General features: G+C 43.0%; 1 protein-coding gene and 1 pseudogene across 1 annotated transcript; both read right to left on the bottom strand.

Annotated features, from left to right (window-relative positions):
• Nucleotides 1-351: 351 nt before the first annotated feature.
• LOC140122928 (serine/threonine-protein kinase SBK1-like) lies at nt 352-4,029 on the bottom strand. Its single transcript, XM_072144171.1, has 3 exons — nt 3,993-4,029; nt 1,222-1,424; nt 352-1,080 (listed from the first exon to the last, which is right to left on the bottom strand). The coding sequence occupies exons 1-3, from the start codon at nt 4,027-4,029 to the stop codon at nt 352-354; spliced, it is 969 nt and encodes a 322-aa protein (XP_072000272.1).
• A 10,102-nt stretch (nt 4,030-14,131) lies between these two features.
• Nucleotides 14,132-15,947, bottom strand: LOC140122927 (serine/threonine-protein kinase SBK1-like; annotated as a pseudogene).
• Between the last annotated feature and the right edge of the window lie 4,889 nt (nt 15,948-20,836).

The raw sequence follows: 20,836 nt of genomic DNA, 5'->3' as shown, positions 1-20,836 counted from the left end.
TAGGCGCAATCCCGTAGAGAAAAATCTACAATACTCTTTTACATCTCTGGTTAGATGATTTAAGCAGTTCTCCAGATAAAAGAAAACAAAACAAAAAAAAACTTTCCTGAAAGTGAGAATCTTATTTAGTCTAGAATATGCATTATGGCCTAAAACTTTATAAAGCTAAACACTGAAGATGCTCCCTTCACCTTTACTTCCCAAGGATAGAAACCAAACTCAAAGAAACAGCTAACCAACATTTTCAACAATATCTTATTAGATAAATGTAATACTTATGTTTTTTGAGTTCCCAATGTTGGTCGACTGATCAAGAAGCGCCAGAACCATTTAGGGTCCCACAATGAAGTCCTAAGAAATTTCCACTTCCAATCCAAGAGTCAGCATAGCATCTTCCTCTGTGATAATTAGAACTGGATTATCCGCTTCCATTCCATGGTTTGACGTGGTACCTTCTTGGTTCTGTGTTACAAAGTTCTCGATAGGTTGACTGTCATTATCACAGTCCACTGGACTTTCAGCCTCCCATGGGTTGCCTCCACTAACATCAGTTTTCCAGGGAAAATTAATGTAATTTAAGACTGAAAGAACTGAGTGTCTACAAGATTGGTCCGGAACAAGAAGATTTCTTAACATCGTGACTGCTGCAGGGGAAAATTGGTCCCAACGAGCTGGTGGGGGAATATAGCTCAGATTGTCCAGCCAGTATACATAGTCCAGGTACATGATGTCATCACTGAAGGCGCGTCTCCAAGGATAATATCCAGTAAGGATGACAAATAATAGTACCCCAAAAGCCCAGGTATCTACACTAGGGTGTAAAATTAAATATTCCTCGTCCGAGATGTCACACAACTCTGGAGACTTATACGGGATAATGTGCGACATTGAGATTACAATGCTACCTACAGGCTGAGTTAAGCCAAAGTCACCAAGCACGATATGATGGCAATCTCTGTCCATGAGGAGGACATTGTCCGGCTTCAGATCCCTGTGCACCAACCCTTTCTGGTGCATGTAGTCCAGAGCGCTGGAAATTTGGACTGCACATCTTTTTACGATTTCTTCTGAAAGTCCAACCTGCAAAAATAAGATGAGCATCATAAGTTACACACATATATAGATTATACATGGTCATATACATCAGTAAGAGGAGAAGATGTTTGGTTGGTTAATAGGATAATAAGGTGTATGTTACTATATGAAGAAGGCATTTCTTACCTCAGCTTGAATGAGGTGATGCAGTGTTCCCGCTGTTGCCAGCTCCTGAGTCATCGCATAGTAGTCCATGGTGTGTGTAAATATTGGGTAGGTTGTAATAAATCCAGGGTGCTCCGAGAGAGAGATTGATAGGGACAGTTCCATTAGAAAAGATTTCAACTTGGTCCGGTCCTTTCTCACCAACTTCAGTGCAAATGGTTTACCTAGAGAAAAGACAATTAGGTGTTACCTCCTAGGTCTCTCTTGATAAAATAATATTCTAATAACTATGCAGGTAATGGATTGGTTGATTACAACAGCCCCAACTCTTATTCCTACAGCTGATAAGTCACCTCCCCATTCATAACACTTACATGATGGGTGGAGTAAAGTGAGCACATAATTGACAAAAAAGAAGCTGTGTGTCAAATAGACATTTGACAGATATTTGATAATAATAATAATCTTTATTTATATAGCGCCATCATATTACGTAGCGCGTTACAAATCATAGGAAACAAATACAAAAATAATATAACATGACAGAGCACAACATTTGTATGGAACAACAGGAGTGAGGTCCCTGCTCGCCAGAGCTTACGGTTTATGAAGATGATGGGGTAACACGAGGTAAAAGAATATTTAATGGTCAAGCCATTCTTCTTAGGGAATAGAACAAAATATAATAAATGGAATTGCTGTCGCTTGAACCACTCAGCCGTCATCTTATATACCAGGTCCAGGGTGAATGGGACTGCATAGAAGTCTGGTGCCTGTTGGTTGCTGGTTAACAGATGGGAGGACGACACAGGACGGGTTAGTAGAAGAGTTAAAACTTCATGCAGTTAATGAGTGTTATAGGCTTGCCTAAAGAAATGGGTTTTAAGAGCACGTTTGAAACTTTGGAGGTTAGCTATTAGTCTGATAGTCCGGGGCAGAGCATTCCATAGAATTGGTGCAGCTCTAGAGAAGTCTTGGAGACGAGAGTGGGAGGTCCGCACTAGGGTAGAGGTTAATCTAAGATCACTGGCAGATCTAAGAGCTCGAGTTGGGCGATAGACTGAGATGAGAGAGGAGAGGTAGGGGGGTGCAGCATTATACAGAGCTTTGTGGATTTTATTTATTTAGGGTTATTATTTTAAACTGTATTCGAAAGGAGACTGGCAGCCAGTGCAGTGACTGGCATGAACTGGAGGCATCCGTGTAGCCTTTAGTCTGAAAGACGAGCCTGGCTGCTGCATTAAGAATTGATTGGAGAGGAGAAAGTTTGGTGAGTGGAAGACCGGTTAGTAGAGAGTTACAGTAGTCTAGTCAAGAGTGAATGAGAGCAACAGTTAGCATTTTACAGGTTTCAAATGTGAGAAATGGTCGGATTCTGGAGATGTTTCTGAGATGCATCCGGCAAGAGCGAGCAAGAGTGAATGTGTGGCTCAAAGGAGAGGTCGGAGTCCAACACAACCCCAAGACAGCGGGCCTGCTGCTTTGGGGTTATGGTAACCCCACAGACTGATATGGAGAGGTTAGGATAGGCTCTGTTAGTGGATGGTGGAAAGACAAGAAGTTCGGTCTTAGAAAGATTAAGTTTCAAGAAGAGAGAGGACATGATGTTAGAGACGGCAAAGAGACAGTCACTAGTGTTCTGGATTAAGGCAGGAGTGATGTTACGTGCTGAGGTATACAGCTGGGTGTCATCAGCATAAAGATGATATTGAAAACCAAATCTGCTGATGGTTTGTCCAATGGGTGCAGTATAGAGGGAGAAAAGGACCTATGACTGAGCCCTGAGGAACCCCCGACAGAGAGCGGAACAGAAGAAGAGATGGATCCAGAAAAGGAGACACAAAGTGCGGTCAGAGAGAGAGGAGGAAAACCAAGAGCGCAGAGCCCTTTAGGCCAATGGAGCAAAGCATCCTGAGGAGGAGCTGGTGGTCCACAGTATCGAACGCTGCGGAGAGATCCAGAAGAATGAGGAGAGAAGAGTCACCTTTGGATTTAGCAGTGAGGAGATCATTGGAGACTTTAGTAAGAGCAGTTTCAGTAGAATGCATAGGCCGGAAACCAGATTGCAGGGGATCAAGGAGGGAGTTAGCAGAGAGAAAACGGGAAAGTCGAGAATAGACCAGGTGTTCCAGGAGTTTGGAGATGAAAGGGAGGTTAGAAACTGGTCGGTAGTTAGCACCACTGGATGGGTCCAGGGAAGCTTTCTTTAGTAAAGGGGTAACAATAGCATGCTTGAAAGATGAGGGAAAGACACCAGAAGAGAGAGGTTGAAGATTTTAGTTAGGTGAGAAGTGACTGCTGGGGAGAGAGACTGTACCAGATGTGAGGGGATGGGGTCACGAATGCAGGTAGTGGGGCGAGCAGAGGAGAGAAGCCTGGACACTTCTTCCTCTGTGACTGGCTCAAAGGAAGAGCGTGAACAGGGTAAGGTATCAGAGAAAAGGGGATTTATGGAGTTAGTGGACTGAGAAATTACTTCCTGGCGAATGCAGTCAATTTTATCTTTAAAGTAGGCGGCCATATCTTCAGCCCCAAGGTCTGTGACAGGTGGCTGTACCTTTGGTGTTAGTAAGGAGTGAAGAGTATTGAAAAGCCTTTTGGGGTTGTTAGAGAAGATATTAGATTAGTAAAATAGACCGGTTTAGCAAGATGGAGAGCAGAGTTATAGGATTTGAGCATAAATTTAAAGTGAAGAAAGTCAGAGGAAGTGCCCGATTTTCTCCATAGACGTTCGGCACTCCTGGCGCACTTACGAAGGAAACGGGTTTGTGCCGTGTGCCAAGGTTGCCTACATCTGTGTCGAAAGGCTCGAACCGACGGTGGTGCCATCTTATCCAGGGCGCTTTTGAGAACATGATTGTAATGATAAGTGACCAGGTTAGGACAGGAGAGAGAGGAGATGGGGGACAGCGATGGCTGCACAGTTTCTAAGAGGTGGGGAACACTGATGGCACGTGGGTTCCGGTATGTGTGATAAATGGACTTATTCTGTACAGGACAAGAACTATTTACAGTAAAAGAGAGAAGGTTATGGTCTGAAAGTGGAAAGTCGTTGTTAGTAAAGTCAGAGACAGAAGACAGTCGGGCAAAGACCAAGTCAAGGATGTTTCCCTCTTGGTGGGTAGGAGAATCAGAGAGTTGTATGAGTCCCAGAGAGGTAGTAGTAAGTGATAAAAGGTGAGAGGCTGAAGAGAAGGGGGTGTTCATAGGGATGTTAAAGTCTCCCATGATGAGTGTTGGGATATCACAGGAAAGAAAGTGAGGGAGCCAGGAAGCAAAGTGATCAAGGAACTGGTAGGGTGAGCCAGGAGGACAGTATACTACAGCCACACGAATAGAGAATGGGCGGAAAAGTCTGAGGGTGTGGACCTCAAAAGATGGGAAAGTAAGAGGGGGACAGGAGGAATGACCTGGAAAGTGCACCGTGGAGAGAGGAGTATGCCTACCCCTCCTCCCTGCCTATTCTCTGCTCTGGAGGAGTGAGAGAAGTGCAAACAGTCATAGCCCAGTGCAGCAAGTGATGCAGTGTCATCCTGCTGGATCCATGTTTTGGTGATAGCCAGCAAGTCAAACGACTTGGAAAGAAACAGGTCGTGAATGGACTCCAGTTTATTGCACACAGAGCGGGCATTCCAGAGGGCACATTTGAAAGGAGTTGTAAGACGGGAAGGGGAGATAGTAGAGGGGATGCATTGGATATTGATGAGGTTAGTAGGGTTCCTATGAGGGGTGGAAAGTTTTGAGCTAAAAGAAGGACCAGGGTTTGGACAGATCTCTTCCTACTTGCAGCAGGTGATAATAGAAAAGGAAAGAAGATGATTAAGCGATTTATGAGAAGGTGAACTCTGCTTCCCAGCAGAACCAGATGGAGTATGGGGGTTGGATAAAGTATAGAGAACATGGGAGGAGTACAATGGTGAAGGAAGGATTGAAGAACAGATGTGAACGGAGGACACTGATGGGATAGATGGACGAAAAGAGAGAACAGGTAGCAATAGTACAAAGCCATTGAAGGGGTAGACAGACATACCAGATATGAAAATCGATGATTTGTTTGCATTTCTTTGCAAGTTTACCTTTCTCTTGCCCTTTTAAATTGCCGCTTTTATAATTGCCATTTTCAAATTATTGCGTGACACTCTAGCTATAGGGCGGTCTGCAGCCTACAGGCCTTGCAGCCTAGAGGAAACTAAATTTAAAGGGAAGGGGCAGAGCCATACTTGGGTTGTAAAATCATTAGACCCGAAATGCAGGACAAATGAGTGAAAGTTTCTCATGCAAAGAAAAACAAACAAAGTTTCTAGATATAAAGATCAGTTAATTAAAGAAGATCAAACAGGATTGTAAACTTTAGGAATAAGAATTTGATGCAGGGATGGGTTACCAATAAAGACAGCAGATCAGGACACACAGATGAAAATTGCAGAGATATAACAGCAAGCAGGGATGGGTTACCTGTAGAGGAAGAAGAGGAGAGATGGAGGTTATAGTCCATTAAATTGCCGCTTTTATAATTGCCATTTTCAAATTATTGCGTGACACTCGATCTATAGGACACTCTAGCTATAGGACGGTCTGCAGCCTATCATTTTCTATAGGATTTCCTTCTGTTCTGGCTCCTTTTGCGTACAGTGAAGCACAGGTCTCCTTGTGTAAACTCCTAACTGGGCAGGAAATATCCTCTACGCTAACCAGTCAGTGGTCACAGGAGAGAGAAGAGCGACATTCACTGTTCTCACTCAAAAAAAGAAATGCATATGTAACAAAATGAGGCAGATTCTACCAGATATTACAACACAACACAGAGATTCCAGTATTAAGCCATGGTGTTTGGTTGCCTTCTATGCTTGACCCACTGGTAGAACTTTACTTCGACCACCTGCCTAATCATTGTATTCATGAACATCTTCTTTAGGTTACAGTATTATATCCCACATATGGAAGTATTGTAACAACTTCATGTAGTATAAAGTAAATTGTCCCAGATTGAGGGTCCAGAATCTATACCAAGATTCTTTATAGATTTGCCAGGTCCGAATTGTTGGGTCACTGAGGATTGTTTTTAGTAGACAAGTGGCTGATCATTCGGGCTCCAACAACCATAACAGCCAGTGATCAGTGGAATAAAAGGTCTACAGGTAACCCCCCCCCCCCCTACAGTTATCCAATTTGAGGAGATTATGTTTGTACCTATGGCTCTACTCACTTCTATGGAGCATCAGGACGTAGATGTTCTACAAGAGTCACAAGTAATTTTTTTTCTCATCCACACTAACATGGGGTAACACTGGGGATTTGTGGACCCCTATTTCTTGTGATTGCTAGGGGAAGGGTGATACTTGGGACCCCCATCAACTAGGACGCCATGGTAAAAAAAACAAACCAAAAAACCCCACTTTTTTCATTCCTCAGGTTTGGAATATTGAAGACTCTTTGATAGCTAATTAATATGAAATCAAAGAAGGTCCAACAATTGCTGTATTCTCCGATGTTGCGACATCCACTGATCCAACTTATTGTTGAACAATGTAATCAACAAAAATGCTTATTTTTGACAGGGTAAAAAGCACATTAGAAAGTGAACCCCAAAACTGCCAAAGTCCCACCACAATGACAGAAAACATTCCTACAAATAAATATAATCATTATAGATGGAAAAGAAGGGTGAAAAATAAAATATCTGCAAAAACCCATCGTAACTTGAAGCCAAAACGGTAGACAAATCCATAATCCCTACTATAGTGTTGCGATATGGGTAGCATACAGGCCCATGCATTTCAATGGCCAATACGTCCATCCATACGCCCACCGTATCATACCATACCTGGAAAAAAATATAGAGCGTGCGCCATCTTTCCCTATAATTAGGGCTGTGCCACACTTCTCCCTACGGAGAGGGGAGAGCTACAGCCTGGGCATGCATTTGTTCAAGTGAAACCAGCCTTAGCCTGTAAGTAGGGCAGGGGGGGGGGGGTAGGGAAGTGGCTGAAGGTTGTAGGAAAAAAAGGCGCCACGTGTATCACCCAACTAATGGGCTTTATCAGGGGAAAGCAAAATAACCATATTATGTTCATTGCCAGAATATGGCTACAGCTACATGTGTGCTTGATATGATCCATGTTTGAAGATGGGTTCATAAAATTCATATACAACTACAACTTCAAGGGCATCTAGCACCAGGATGAAGATCTGTATGCAGATGAGCCTGAGTGTCTCCAGGCTCCATTAAGTCCTATGGAACCTTGAAGCCCTTCAGGCTCATTTGTATACAGATCTTCATCCTGGTGGTAGATGCCCTTTAAGATGTACCAACATTTGAGGAAGACTGACTTCATTGATTTTGCCAGGTGCAGCCAACCTTCTCATATGTATGTGGCTCACCAGTCCCCCTACTGCGTTTTGCCATGTTTTTCAGAGCACCTCGTTGGTTAAGTGTATGAAGTAATTTCAGTCAGAAGAATAATATTCCTGTCAACTCCTATCCAATGTGAACGTCCTGGGTGTACAGCAATAAACATAAGAAAGTCACTATAAGTGGCCATTTACATGTTCTGGGGGGTGCATAATAGTAGGGCCAGACATGGGCCCCGGAGCCTTATAGGGTCCATATAGAGACCCTTATACAAAGAGACTAGGATTATATACATTATGGTGCAGATTATATATTATTAAACCATAGTTTTAGGTTACACTTGTCTTTATGAGGAGTTCTGTAAATACATCTATAATAAGGAGAGGATCAAGAGATCCAATCCTTCTCCTAGTTTCTCCATGTGGTCAGTGGTTTAACCCATGCCCATTACCATGATATTCATATCTTAACCTTCTCCATATGTGGACACAAAACTGTAGTTATTGTGCAATTATATTATGCTTCCTGGGAAAATTCTCTTCTTAAAGAATGTTAACACAAAATTTAAATCTTCAAAAAGCCAGCGGTTTATAATTGATAAATGTTTCCCCAGGACTATATGGTGCATTATAATTGGGAACCTCGTACAGATTTTCCATTTTCACCCTACACCTCTGTCCAGGTACCAGACATTTCACACAACATGTAATGATCTAGATCTCCATCCTGCTCCTAGTGTCTCAGAGAGGATGTCCTCAGAGTGGTCTAACCTGTGCCCATTACCATGACATTAACACATTAATCCCCTCTGTTTGTGGACACAAGCCGTTACTTAGGCCCCTTTCACACTTGCGTTTTTCACGCGCGTTTTCTGCGCGTGCTTTTGATGCGCAGAACTTGCATTGCACTCCGACCCATTGTAACCAATGGGTCTTTTCAGACTTGCATTTTTTTTTTGAAAAACACACCATACAAGTCTATGGAGATGCATCAAAAACGCATTGCACTCTGAGACACTTGCAAGTGCAATGCGTTTTTCACGCATCAATTGCCATAGAAAAGATAGAGCTCAGTCCTGAGTCCATTTCACGCGCATTACCTGCACTTGAAAAACGCATTGGAATTGCATCAAAAACACGAGTGAAAAACTGAGACACTGAACAAACTCTGATGCAAAATGCGCATTTTTCACTGATCGCACCCTGATCAAACTCTGACGTGATCTGCAACGCAAGTGTGGAAGGGGCCTTATGGTTTCATCTTATTCCTGGGAGTTTCTCCATAGACTCCAGGTGAAGCTCCTCACCCCGGGAAGTCTGACATTTACATCTGACTTCTCCTTGTCTAGAAGACGAACCCTATTCCTAAGCAGAACCAGATTCTCGTTATCACTTTATACAAACACATTTTACTACGTCAATTCTTTTAAAAATACATTTATATTTGTTCTGATATGGTTACAAGTGGTGAAACAAACCAAACAGTATTTCCTAAATATAAAACAGTAAAAATTATAAACATGAACATCCCAAAATGTTCAATCAAAACATAACTGTTCCCAGCGTTTAAACCCCATAATGGAAAATAGCCCCCAAATTTTACTTTTTTTTTCATTTTACAACATGAAAAAAAAAATGTAATAAGTGATGAAAAGGTCATATAATCAAAATGGTAACAAATAACACGTTGGTCTACAGAGCTTAAGTGATGGGTGTCATTTATTGCAGGATGAGCCAAAGTATGAAAAAGTTATTAGCACCAGAAGATGGCAAAACAAAAATAATTATTTCAGACCGACGGTTTAAAATTCAAAATAATGTAATTAAAAACACAATAAATCCTTTATAAAATGAAGTATCCCCATGATCTTACTAATACAAAGAATAAACAAGATGTGTCATTTGGGGCACACAGTGTAAAAACCTGAAAAAAAAAAAACCAAAACCCAGAAGAAAATGGCGCAAATGCATTTTTTCATCAATTTCCCTGCATCTGGAATTTTTTTTTTCTCCCGCTTCCACTATGGATTATACTTTTTAGTTAGTTGCAAGGTCTTATAAAGGTCAGAAGTTGGGAGAAAAGCCAGACACAGCACAGATGCCCTTCTTCCATAGGGGTGAATAGTAATTACCGAATAATAATTTATATTTACCTCTATGGGACCGTATTCTACTTTCACCCAAGACCATAAGCACACGACCAAGCTCAGGCGGTGGAATCCTACCAGCAAAACCTGCATTATACCATTCACTAATGGAATCATAATATATATATTATATGAGCATAGGGAGGACACACAAGGTCTAGTAGTATAGACTTATAGTACTGGTGCCAACTCAAGTCTTTTTCTAAAATGCTTTTCTTTTTAGTGTACGGGACAAATTGTGTGATAACACTTAGATTATACAAGGTACTCTATATGTATCCTATGCATGAAGTAATTGGGGGCTTATATTAAACCCCCTTTAGGATCCAGCACTTTGGACCTCAAATTTTGGCAGAATAATAGAAAAATTAACCATGTTCAGAATGACAAGATTTCGAGACAAATACAGTCATGTACAGGATAAGTTCTGCAGGTTTGTTCTTAAGTTGAATTGTGTAGCCCCAGACAAAATTGGACAATTGGTCTCTGTGACAATTGGGTTTTAAAAATGTTGGGTTGTCATAATAACCAGGATTAACAATAATAAGGGTCGTTTAGAAGTCAGGTGTTCTTAAGCAATAGACCACCTGTAGTCTTACTACCAAAATTATAGGGTAAATTATGGTTTCTATCCGCTTAGTGTTGGCATAACTTTAAAAATTATTATGATTTTTGATTAAAAATCAGAACACCAATTTTATAATTTTTTGGGAATTCAGAATCAATTAATTTTTGGCGGATTTTAATTTTGATTGAGCTTTCCAAGATGGATAGATAGGAGATATATAAATCATCCTGCTTTCATAACGACACCTTTCAATATATTAGTAAGATTGCTTTTAGCAAGCTTGTTAATGCTTTAAGAGCTTTACAGTAACTAAGAAAAGAATCAAGGTGAAGCCTAGAATTTTCAAATTATTAGTCTTTAGATATAAAAGGAGAAAACAAATTTGTTGTAAAAGTGTTTTTTGAACCCCCCCCCCCTTTCCCCATGTATTGTTGTTGTCTGTACACTGTGGGGTGTAGAAGGGACCGAGGTCCATTGATCGTTTGGGTTTTAGATTTTGCTGTTATAGTATTCTGCATATTTTTAAATCATAAATGTAATGGATTACTGTCCCCCACCCCCATTTGGAAGCACAGCACCAACACAATCCATTTTTAGTCTCCTACGTGTTGGCCCAGTCCATCCTCACCAACTTCTCAGCCACAGGTAACTAAAGAGCAGATACCTCCTTGAACCTTATGTTAAAAAATTATTTCACTCCTGGCCACAGAACAATGGAAGCCAAATCTAAAAGATGAAAAGGTTTTCGGGAAAACAGAACATTGGTGATACAGTTTGGCACCTCGGAATTCAGCTGCCAGAGCCTTCAACCACCCCTCCCCCTCCACACATACAGGACACCCCATACATTTTTGAATTATGAACTTGTTCAGATACAGATAATTCTGTCTTGACCAAATTCCCCCTGGATTTATACATATACAAGTCCTATTTATTGTTATTTATATACTTTGTGTCAGGTTCGCTAGGGAGAATGCTGGGACTTCTGGTTCTTCTGCTGGTGCCATCAGCGTTCTCCAACCCCCGGCGCGTATCCGCGCAAACTCTACCTCTCGTCCCGGGCAGCGGCTGCTAAGATCTCACACTGTCTAGGAGTTGTGTTCGGAACTGCTGGGACTTGTGGTACCTCTGCATGGTGCCTGGTTGTTCTGCACCTTGAGGGGTTAATTCCCAGAAGCTGTCCAGCTCCTATCAGGTTCTGGAGGTGGAGTTCTGTCTGCATAAATTGCAGCTTCACTAGTCACCTGTGCCAGTGTTTGAAATCCCTTCATCACTCGCTTGCTGCATTAGGTTGTATTGCTCTGTATCTGTATCTGTGTTGTTGTGACCTCGGCTAGTTTTTGACATTGACTCTTTGCTTACTGATTTTGCTCTTGATGTACCCTCTCATTGTTACTCCGGCTAGTTTACCATTCTTTTGTGTTTTATGTTTGTCATTTGGTTTGTTTCCCTTCCCACACTTATCCAGTGTATTTCGAGTCTTCAAGTAGTCGCCCCACAGTTTAGCGTGGGGGGGCTATAGGAAGGGACAGAGGTTGGGGCAAGCTCAGGGCACACTATCCCCTGTCTAATGTGTTACCCAACCCTAACACTTTGGTTATGTAGAACAAGTCAAGAATATCCCCAAGTCATTGACAAGAAGATGAATGTCATGTGATAATGTTCCAGCATATGAAAACTCTTTTGCTCTCAAGACACACAACCCATCTTGTACCTCTAATTTATGCCCAAGAGCTGCTATAAGGCCAGAGAATGTTATGTCTTATGTCTATACGTTCTATTTTGCCTCCCCCCACCCCTTTAACTCTAAAGTGCTGGAAAAAAAAATCTATTTTTTGTTTAAATCAACCATATAGAATACATTTTCTTCTTAGAAGTGTTTTATTGAAAAACAAAACAAGAAAAACAATGTGCCATATGCAAGAAAAGCCTTATCTACTTATGCCACCACCAGTCACTGTAAGCAAGATGACAACTCCTTTACTTTTTCAATATGGTTATTATTGACATGTTTTCCCATCAGTTCTCGTTTCTCGTATATTCTTTTTCATAATGAAAGTCAATTAGCGAGATTCTTAGATCATCATCTGGGTCAACTCAAAAACCATTAAAAGAATTAAAAAATGTACCACCTAATACAGGTTCCCAATTATAAATTAATCACAACAGTTATCTGTGGGACTGCAGGGACCATAACAAGTAATAAACGGATGAGGCATCTTGTCAAATATCCATAGGACTAAGGTGAAAGTGGGGACGGTTGAAGATTTATTCATTACGTAGTAATATGCTTTCAAGTTCCATTATTCATTTATAAGTCCCTCACTTCTTGTTTCATCCACTTTAATGCTCTAGCTGGTCCAATACCAATAGATTGAAGGAAAGAAGTGATTTGTCTTGCGATACCTGCAAGAAAAAAAAATACAACAGCATCACCCGTTCAATAGAAGACCAGCGTGCATTCAGACAAATCCTGCTCCTAATATATTACATTAAAAAAAAAAATCTAAGTGTTGAAGGAAAATATGGTGCTAAACAAATATTATGTTTTCAATTTCTAATTTTGGAATACACACAATAAAGAAATCTGCACATTCAGCATGTAAGGAGAAGTAATTGTGCGGTACATGTAATGCCTGGGGGGCAGAATTACATTGAAAAGTTTAAAACCAAATATTTAGATGCATTAGGGCTCTAGAATCGTTACCTGTGAGTGTACTACATGCAGAAAATATGAGCATACAATAAGGGCATCTCCAAAAAGTGTAAGGCCTCTGACCTATTCCTATAGGAGAATAACTAGGAGCCTCAGATTACAATGCCTGCGCCCTGCTTAAAGAGGACCGGTCATGCAAATTAACCCACCCAAAAAAGGCTTCATTAAAAACAATGATTGTCCTTCTCCCTAAATGGTTCCATTCCATGGCTACAATGTTAATAAACAGTTTGTTATTGGACTCGCACCAGGTGAGGTTAATATAATTTAACAAAGCGAGTCCTGAATAATAAATTATACTTGGACAGGCTATGATATTCTGCTATATGGAGAGCTCAGTTACATCATTGGGCAATAAAATGTCAAGTCATCATCAAATGTCCTGTTACATACATAGGTTAGATGTTGCAGATGTATCTGATCACATAAAATCCCAAAAGCCTCACTGGAGGATGGGGAGAATTAGAAGTCCATAAAGACAGGCTGTGATTTCATTTAATCAGATACATACATGGTGTACAGTTTGACATTACAGGTCCTTAATCCTCCTAACATTAACACTCTGCAGCATGTCATGTGACCAAAGAGGCATGGGAAGAAGATGGTAGGGGCTGGTCAAACGGGTCTAGTCTTCTCTGATGCCATGGAATATAAAGTTGATTTATGTGGATGTAAGGAAAACAATTTTTAGCTAGATGGAGGGTGTCAGTTAATAGAGCTCCTAACAAAAAAAAAAAATGGACGAAAAGACAAAATTGTTATTACCTTTATTGTCTGGTCCACTTTGTGTTCCTCCCGATCTCCGCCACTCAGTCATCAGGTTTCCTTTCGTCTCGCAGGTGGGCGCAATCCAATAGAGAAAGAAATGTTTTTATAAACAATCTACACAAATTTCTTGCATTTTAAATAAAAAGACAAAAAAGAATCTACAATACTCTTTTACGTCTCTGGTTAGATGATTTAAGCAGTTCTCCAGATGTACCCTTCACCTTTACTTAACAAGGATAGAAACCAAACTCAAAGAAACAGCTAACTAACATTTTCAAAAATATCTTATTAGATAAATGTAATACTTACGTTTTTTGAGTTCCCAATGTTGGTCGACTGATCAAAAATCGCCAGAACCTTTTAGGGTCCCACAATGAAGTCCTAAGAAATTTCCACTTCCAATCCAAGAGTCAGCATAGCATCTTCCTCTGTGATAATTAGAACTGGATTATCCGCTTCCATTGCATGGTTTGACGTGGTACCTTCTTGGTTCTGTGTTACAAAGTTCTCGATAGGTTGACTGTCACTGTCACAGTCCACTGGACTTTCAGCCTCCCATGGGTTGCCTCCATTAACATCAGTTTTCCAGGGAAAATTAATGTAATTTAAGACTGAAAGAACTGAGTGTCTACAAGATTGGTCCGGAACAAGAAGATTTCTCAACATCGTGATTGCTGCACGGGAAAATTGGTCCCAACGAGCTGGTGGGGGAATATAGCTCAGATTGTCCAGCCAGTATACATAGTCCAGGTACATGATGTCATCACTGAAGGCGCGTCTCCAAGGAAAATATCCAGTAAGGATGACAAATAGTAGTACCCCAAAAGCCCAGATCTCTACACTAGGGTGTAAAATTAAATATTCCTCGTCCGAGATGTCACACAACTCTGGAGACATATACGGGATAATGTGCGACATTGAGGTTACAATGCTACCTACAGGCTGAGTTAAGCCAAAGTCACCAAGCACAATATGATGGCAATCTCTGTCCATGAGGAGGACATTGTCCGGCTTCAGATCCCTGTGCACCAACCCTTTCTGGTGCATGTAGTCCAGAGCGCTGGAGATTTGGACTGCACATCTTTTTACGATTTCTTCTGAAAGTCCAACCTGCAAAAATAAGATGAGCATCAGAAGTTACACACATATAGATTATACACGGTCATATACATCAGTCTGAGGAGAAGATGTTGGGTTGGTTAATAGGATAAATAAGGTGTATGTTATGATATGAAGAAGGCATTTCTTACCTCGGCTTGAATGAGGTGATGCAGTGTTCCTGCTGTTGCCAGCTCCTGAGTCATCGCATAGTAATCCATGGTGTGTGTAAATATCGGGTAGGTTGTAATAAATCCAGGGTGCTCAGAGAGAGATTGATAGGGACAGTTCCATTAGAAAAGATTTCAACTTGGTCCTGTCCTTTCTCACCAACTTCAGTGCAAACGGTTTACCTAAAGAAAAGAAGACAATTAGATGTTACCTCCTAGATCTCTCTTGATAACATAATATTCTAATAACCATACAGGTAATGGATTAGTTGATTACAACAGCCCCAACTCTTAATCCTACAGCAGATAAGTCACCTCCTCTTTCCCCATTCATAACACTTGCATGATGGGCGGAGTAAAGTGAGCACATAATTGACAAAAAAGAAGCTGTGTGTCATATGGACATTTGATTGACAGATATTTGATCATTTTCTATAGGATTTCCTTCTGTTCTGGCTCCTTTTGCCTACAGTGAAGCACCGGTCTCCTTGTGTAAACTACTAGCTCGGCAGGAAATATCCTCTACGCTAACCAGTTAGTGGTCACAGGAGAGAGAAGAGCGACATTCACTGTTCTCACTCAAAAAAAGAATGAAAAATGTAACAAAATGAGGCAGATTCTACCAGAGATTACATCAAATAAGGAATAAGGAAAGGAGAGTCCGCAATCCCTATGTAGATTACATCATTAGTCGAATCCACCAATATGAGCAGAATAATATTTATATTGCGCCAAATTATGTAACACTTTACAATTTTTAATCTAGTGTGTATTAATCTACATATCCAGCTTTATGGCCTTGGTCACATACCTGTAAGTTTGTATTGTGCAAGTAGGACTTGTCCATAAGCCCCCTGACCAAGCCTCTTGACGATCCTGTAGCATTCGGTAATCTCCTCAACCTCTACAGTTTGGAAGACTGGTTCCATTTTGGCTTAAGGATTGGTGAGGCTTGATCTTGAGCAAATAGTCTACAAGAAGGAAAATATAATGTTCAATAGGTCTTCATGTCAATATATCATCACAATCCATCATACTTTAGGTATTCACAGTATAATGTGAAAGGACTGGGTGACCACCCCAAATTAATTCATAATGTTGGACTTATTATTGGTTATTCGATTTTTCCATAATTATAACCAAGAGAAGGCTAAAACTACATTTTATTCTAAACAGTTTTACATTATAACAAAGTTTGTTATCTAAATATTATTTTTAGTTTTGCTCATTATAGGACATTAAACTCCAAACTCATTAGTAATAACATCAGGAAAACAAACCAACAACAAAAAAACACAACTTAGATGATTGGTCTTACCTTAGTTCTGTAGTTGTGGTTTTAGGTGAAGTTAGTCAAGAGTGAAGAAGATGTCCAGTCAGGTGTCTTTTAAGAAGTTGAATGAAATCGCTCTATAATGCTTGACCCACTGGTAGAACTTTACTTTGACCACTTGCCTAATCATTGTATTCATGAACATCTTCTTTTGGTTACAGTATTATATCCCACATATGGAAGTATTGGGTAACAGCTTCATGTAGTATAAAGTAAATTGTCCCAGATTGAGGATACAGAATCTATACCAAGATTCTTTATAGGTTATGGGAGAATAAGTCCCCACGTGTATCCCCCAACTAATGGGCTTTATCAGGGGAAAGCAAAATAAATAGAGATGAGCGAACACTAAAATGCTCAGGTACTCGTTATTCGAGACGAACTTTTCCCGATGCTCGAGTGCTCGTCTCGAATAACGAACCCCATTGAAGTCAATGGGAGACTCGAGCATTTTTCAAGGGGACCAAGGCTCTGCACAGGGAAGCTTGGCCAAACACCTGGGAACCTCAGAAAAGGATGGAAACACCACGGAAATGGACAGGAAACAGCAGGGGCAGCATGCATGGATGCCTCTGAGGCTGCATAATCGCACCATTATGCCAAAATTATGGGCAACAGCATGGCCATGACAGAGTGACAGAATGAAGCTAGATAGCATCTAAAACATCCAATAATTGACCCTGACACTATAGGGGACGGCATGCAGAGGCAGCGGCAGCAGGCTAGAGAGTGTCATGGCGACATACCCTAAATGGACTCAGGCTTCAAACCAATGGGTGGCAGAGAGGAACCAAAGGAGGTGAGCAAGAAGCGCTCAAATAATATCGGTACATGATAAAAGTTTGCCAGTATATTTTGTGGATTACACAGCAGGGTGGCGACAAAGTTAACATGGAAGCCATGAAAACAACCCAAAATTCTGCCTGACACAGCTCGTTTGATAAGGGGACCATGTATGGAGGCAGTGAACTAGTAGTAGATTAAAGGTGCTGCAGTTAAAACTATGTTAGTTGGATCTTGGCATGGAGCTGGCGCTCCACTGCCAGGCGAGCTTTCGCCAATCCAAGCCCCTGTCTATAGGCTACTCCCCAAACAGCACTTCTAAGAACCTTTTGTATAAGATCAAGTGTAGTAGCGTTCTTATAAGTTTAGGATATGCCGGGTGAGGGGAATGTAAACAGATGCGCAAGAAGCGCTGAAATAATATCCCTAAATGGTAAAAGTTTGCCAGTATATTTTGTGGATAACACAGCAGGGTGGCGACAAAGTTAACAACTTTGATGTGGAATCCATGAAAATAACCCAAATTTCTGCCTGACACACCTCGATTGATAAAGGGACGATGTATGGAGGCAGCTATATGGACGACTTTTGGAGGTAGCAATGGAGACAACGTGTGGAGGCTGCTATGGAGACAATTTAATTTGGATAGTGCCTGTATGTGGCAGTCCCAAACATTTTTCAAACCAGAGGAGCAGGTAGGTGGCCCTGCAGTAAAATGGAATAGATTGAGTGCCTGTATGTGGCAGTCCCAAAAATTGTTCAAACCAGAGGAGCAGGTAGGTGGCCCTGCAGTAAAATGGAATAGATTGAGTGCCTGTATGTGGCACTCACAAAAATTGTTTCAAACAGAGGACCGGGTAGGTGTCCCTCCAGAAAAATTAAATGCATGAAGTACTATAGCAAGAGCCAGTGGGCCCTGTCAAAAAATAGCCATTTTCCTCTGCTTTACTGTACAAAGAGGAGGAGAAGGAGGAAAATGAGGAGGAGGAGGAGGAGTGGATCAATTATTCAGGTTGAGCTTCCTTCACCTGGTGGAGATTGGAAATTCTGAGAAATCCAGCCTTTATTCATTTTAATAAGCGTCAGCCTGTCAGCGCTGTCAGTCGACAGGCGTGTACGCTTATCGGTGATGATGCCACCAGCTGCACTGAAAACCCGCTCGGACAAGACAGCGGCAGGGCAGGCAAGAACCTCCAAGGCGTACAGCGCCAGTTCGTGCCACATGTCCAGCTTTGAAACCCAGTAGTTGTAGGGAGCTGTGTGATCATTTAGGACGATGGTATGGTCAGCTACGTACTCCCTCACCATCTTTCTGTAAAGATCAGCCCTACTCTGCCGAGACTGGGGACAGGTGACAGTGTCTTGCTGGGGTGACATAAAGCTGGCAAAAGCCTTGTAAAGCGTACCCTTGCCAGTGCTGGACAAGCTGCCTGCTCGCCTACTCTCCCTCGCTACTTGTCCCGCAGAACTACGCACTCTGCCGCTAGCGCTGTCAGAAGGGAAATACTGTTTCAGCTTGTGCACCAGGGCCTGCTGGTATTCATGCATTCTCACACTCCTTTCCTCTCCAGGGATGAGAGTGGGAAGATTTTGCTTGTACCGTGGGTCCAGGAGAGTGAACACCCAGTAATCGGTGCTGGAATAAATTCTTTGAACGCGAGGGTCACGGGATAGGCAGCCTAGCATGAAATCTGCCATATGCGCCAGAGTACCAACGCGTAAGAATTCACTCCCCTCACTGGCCTGACTGTCCATTTCCTCCTCCTCCAACTCCTCCAACTCCTCTTCTTCTGCCCATACACGCTGAACAGTGAAGGACTCAACAATGGTCCCCTCTTGTGTCTCGCCAACATTCTCCTCCTCTTCCTCCTCATCCTCCTCCACCTCCACCTCCTCCGATATGCGCTGAGAAACAGACCTCAGGGTGCTTTGGCTATCAACAAGGGAATATTCTTCCCCCGTCTCTTGTGACGAGCGCAAAGCTTCCGACTTCATGCTGACCAGAGAGTTTTTCAACAGGCCAAGCAGCGGGATGGTGAGGCTGATGATGGCGGCATCGCCACTGACCATCTGTGTTGACTCCTCAAAGTTACTCAGCACCTGACAGATATCAGACATCCACGTCCACTCCTCATTGTAGACTTGAGGAAGCTGACTGACCTGACTACCAGTTCTGGTGGAAGTTGACATCTGGCAGTCTACAATTGCTCTGCGCTGCTGGTAAACTCTGGATAACATGGTCAGTGTTGAATTCCACCTCGTGGGCACGTCGCACAACAGTCGGTGAGCGGGCAGTTGGAGGCGGCGCTGCGCTGCCCTGAGAGTGGCAGCATCTGGGCTGGACTTCCTGAAATGCGCACAGATGCGGCGCACCTTCATGAGCAAATCAGACAGATTGGGGTATGTCTTGAGGAAACGCTGCACTATCAGATTTAACACATGGGCCAGGCATGGCACATGTGTCAGTCTGCCGAGTTGCAGAGCCGCCACCAGGTTACGGCCGTTGTCACACACAACCATTCCCGGCTTGAGGTTCAGCGGTGCCAGCCACAGATCAGTCTGCGCCGTGATGCCCTGTAATAGCTCTTGGGCGGTGTGCCTTTTGTCGCCTAGGCTCAGCAGTTTGAGCACCGCCTGCTGTCGCTTAGCGACGGCACTGCTGCTGTGCCTAGAGCTACCGACTGATGGCGCCGTGCCCACGGATGGTAGTTCGGAGGAGGAGGTGGAGGAGGGGTGGGAGGAGGAGGAGGCATAGTAGGCCTGAAACACCTGGACCGAGGTAGGCCCCGCAATCCTCGGCGTCGGCAGTATATGAGCAGCCCCAGGGTCAGACTCGGTCCCAGCCTCCACCAAGTTAACCCAATGTGCCGTCAGCGATATATAGTGGCCCTGCCCGGCAGCACTCGTCCACGTGTCCGTGGTCAGGTGGACCTTGTCAGAAACGGCGTTGGTCAGGGCACGGATGATGTTGTCTGACACGTGCTGGTGCAGGGCTGGGACGGCACATCGGGAAAAGTAGTGGCGGCTGGGGACCGAATACCGAGGGGCGGCCGCCGCCATGAGGTTGCGAAAGGCCTCGGTCTCTACTAGCCTATAGGGCAGCATCTCCAGGCTAAGCAATCTGGAGATGTGCACATTAAGGGCTTGGGCGTGCGGGTGGGTTGCACTATATTTGCGTTTCCGCTCCAGCGTCTGGGGTATGGAGAGCTGAACGCTGGTGGATGCTGTGGAGGATCGTGAAGGCGACGATGGGGTTTTTGTGCCAGGGTCCTGGGCAGGGGGCTGACTAGCAGCTGACACAGGGGAAGGAGCAGTGGTGTGCACGGCCGGAGGTGAACGGGCTTGTTGCCACTGAGTGGGGTGCTTAGCATTCATATGCCTGCGCATACTGGTGGTAGTTAAGCTAGTAGTGGTGGAACCCCTGCTGAGCCTGGTTTGGCAAATGTTGCACACCACAGTCCGTCGGTCATCCGGTGTTTCCTTAAAGAACCTCCAGACTTCTGAAGATCTAGCCCTCGCCGCAAGAGCCCTCACCACGGGAGCTTCACTAGTTGACAGTGGCGCTGATGCACCAGCTCTGGCCCTGCCTCTCCGTCTGGCCCCACCACTGCCTCTTCCAACCTGTTCTGGTCGAGGACTCTCCTCCGTCTCAGAAGCACTGTGTTCACCCGGCCTCTCAACCCAGCTTGGGTCTGTCACCTC

The sequence above is a fragment of the Engystomops pustulosus genome, chromosome 3 (genome assembly GCF_040894005.1).
Source record: "Engystomops pustulosus chromosome 3, aEngPut4.maternal, whole genome shotgun sequence".
In the NCBI taxonomy this organism is placed as follows: Eukaryota; Metazoa; Chordata; class Amphibia; order Anura; family Leptodactylidae; genus Engystomops; species Engystomops pustulosus.
This window is presented reverse-complemented; position numbering and strand designations above follow the sequence as displayed.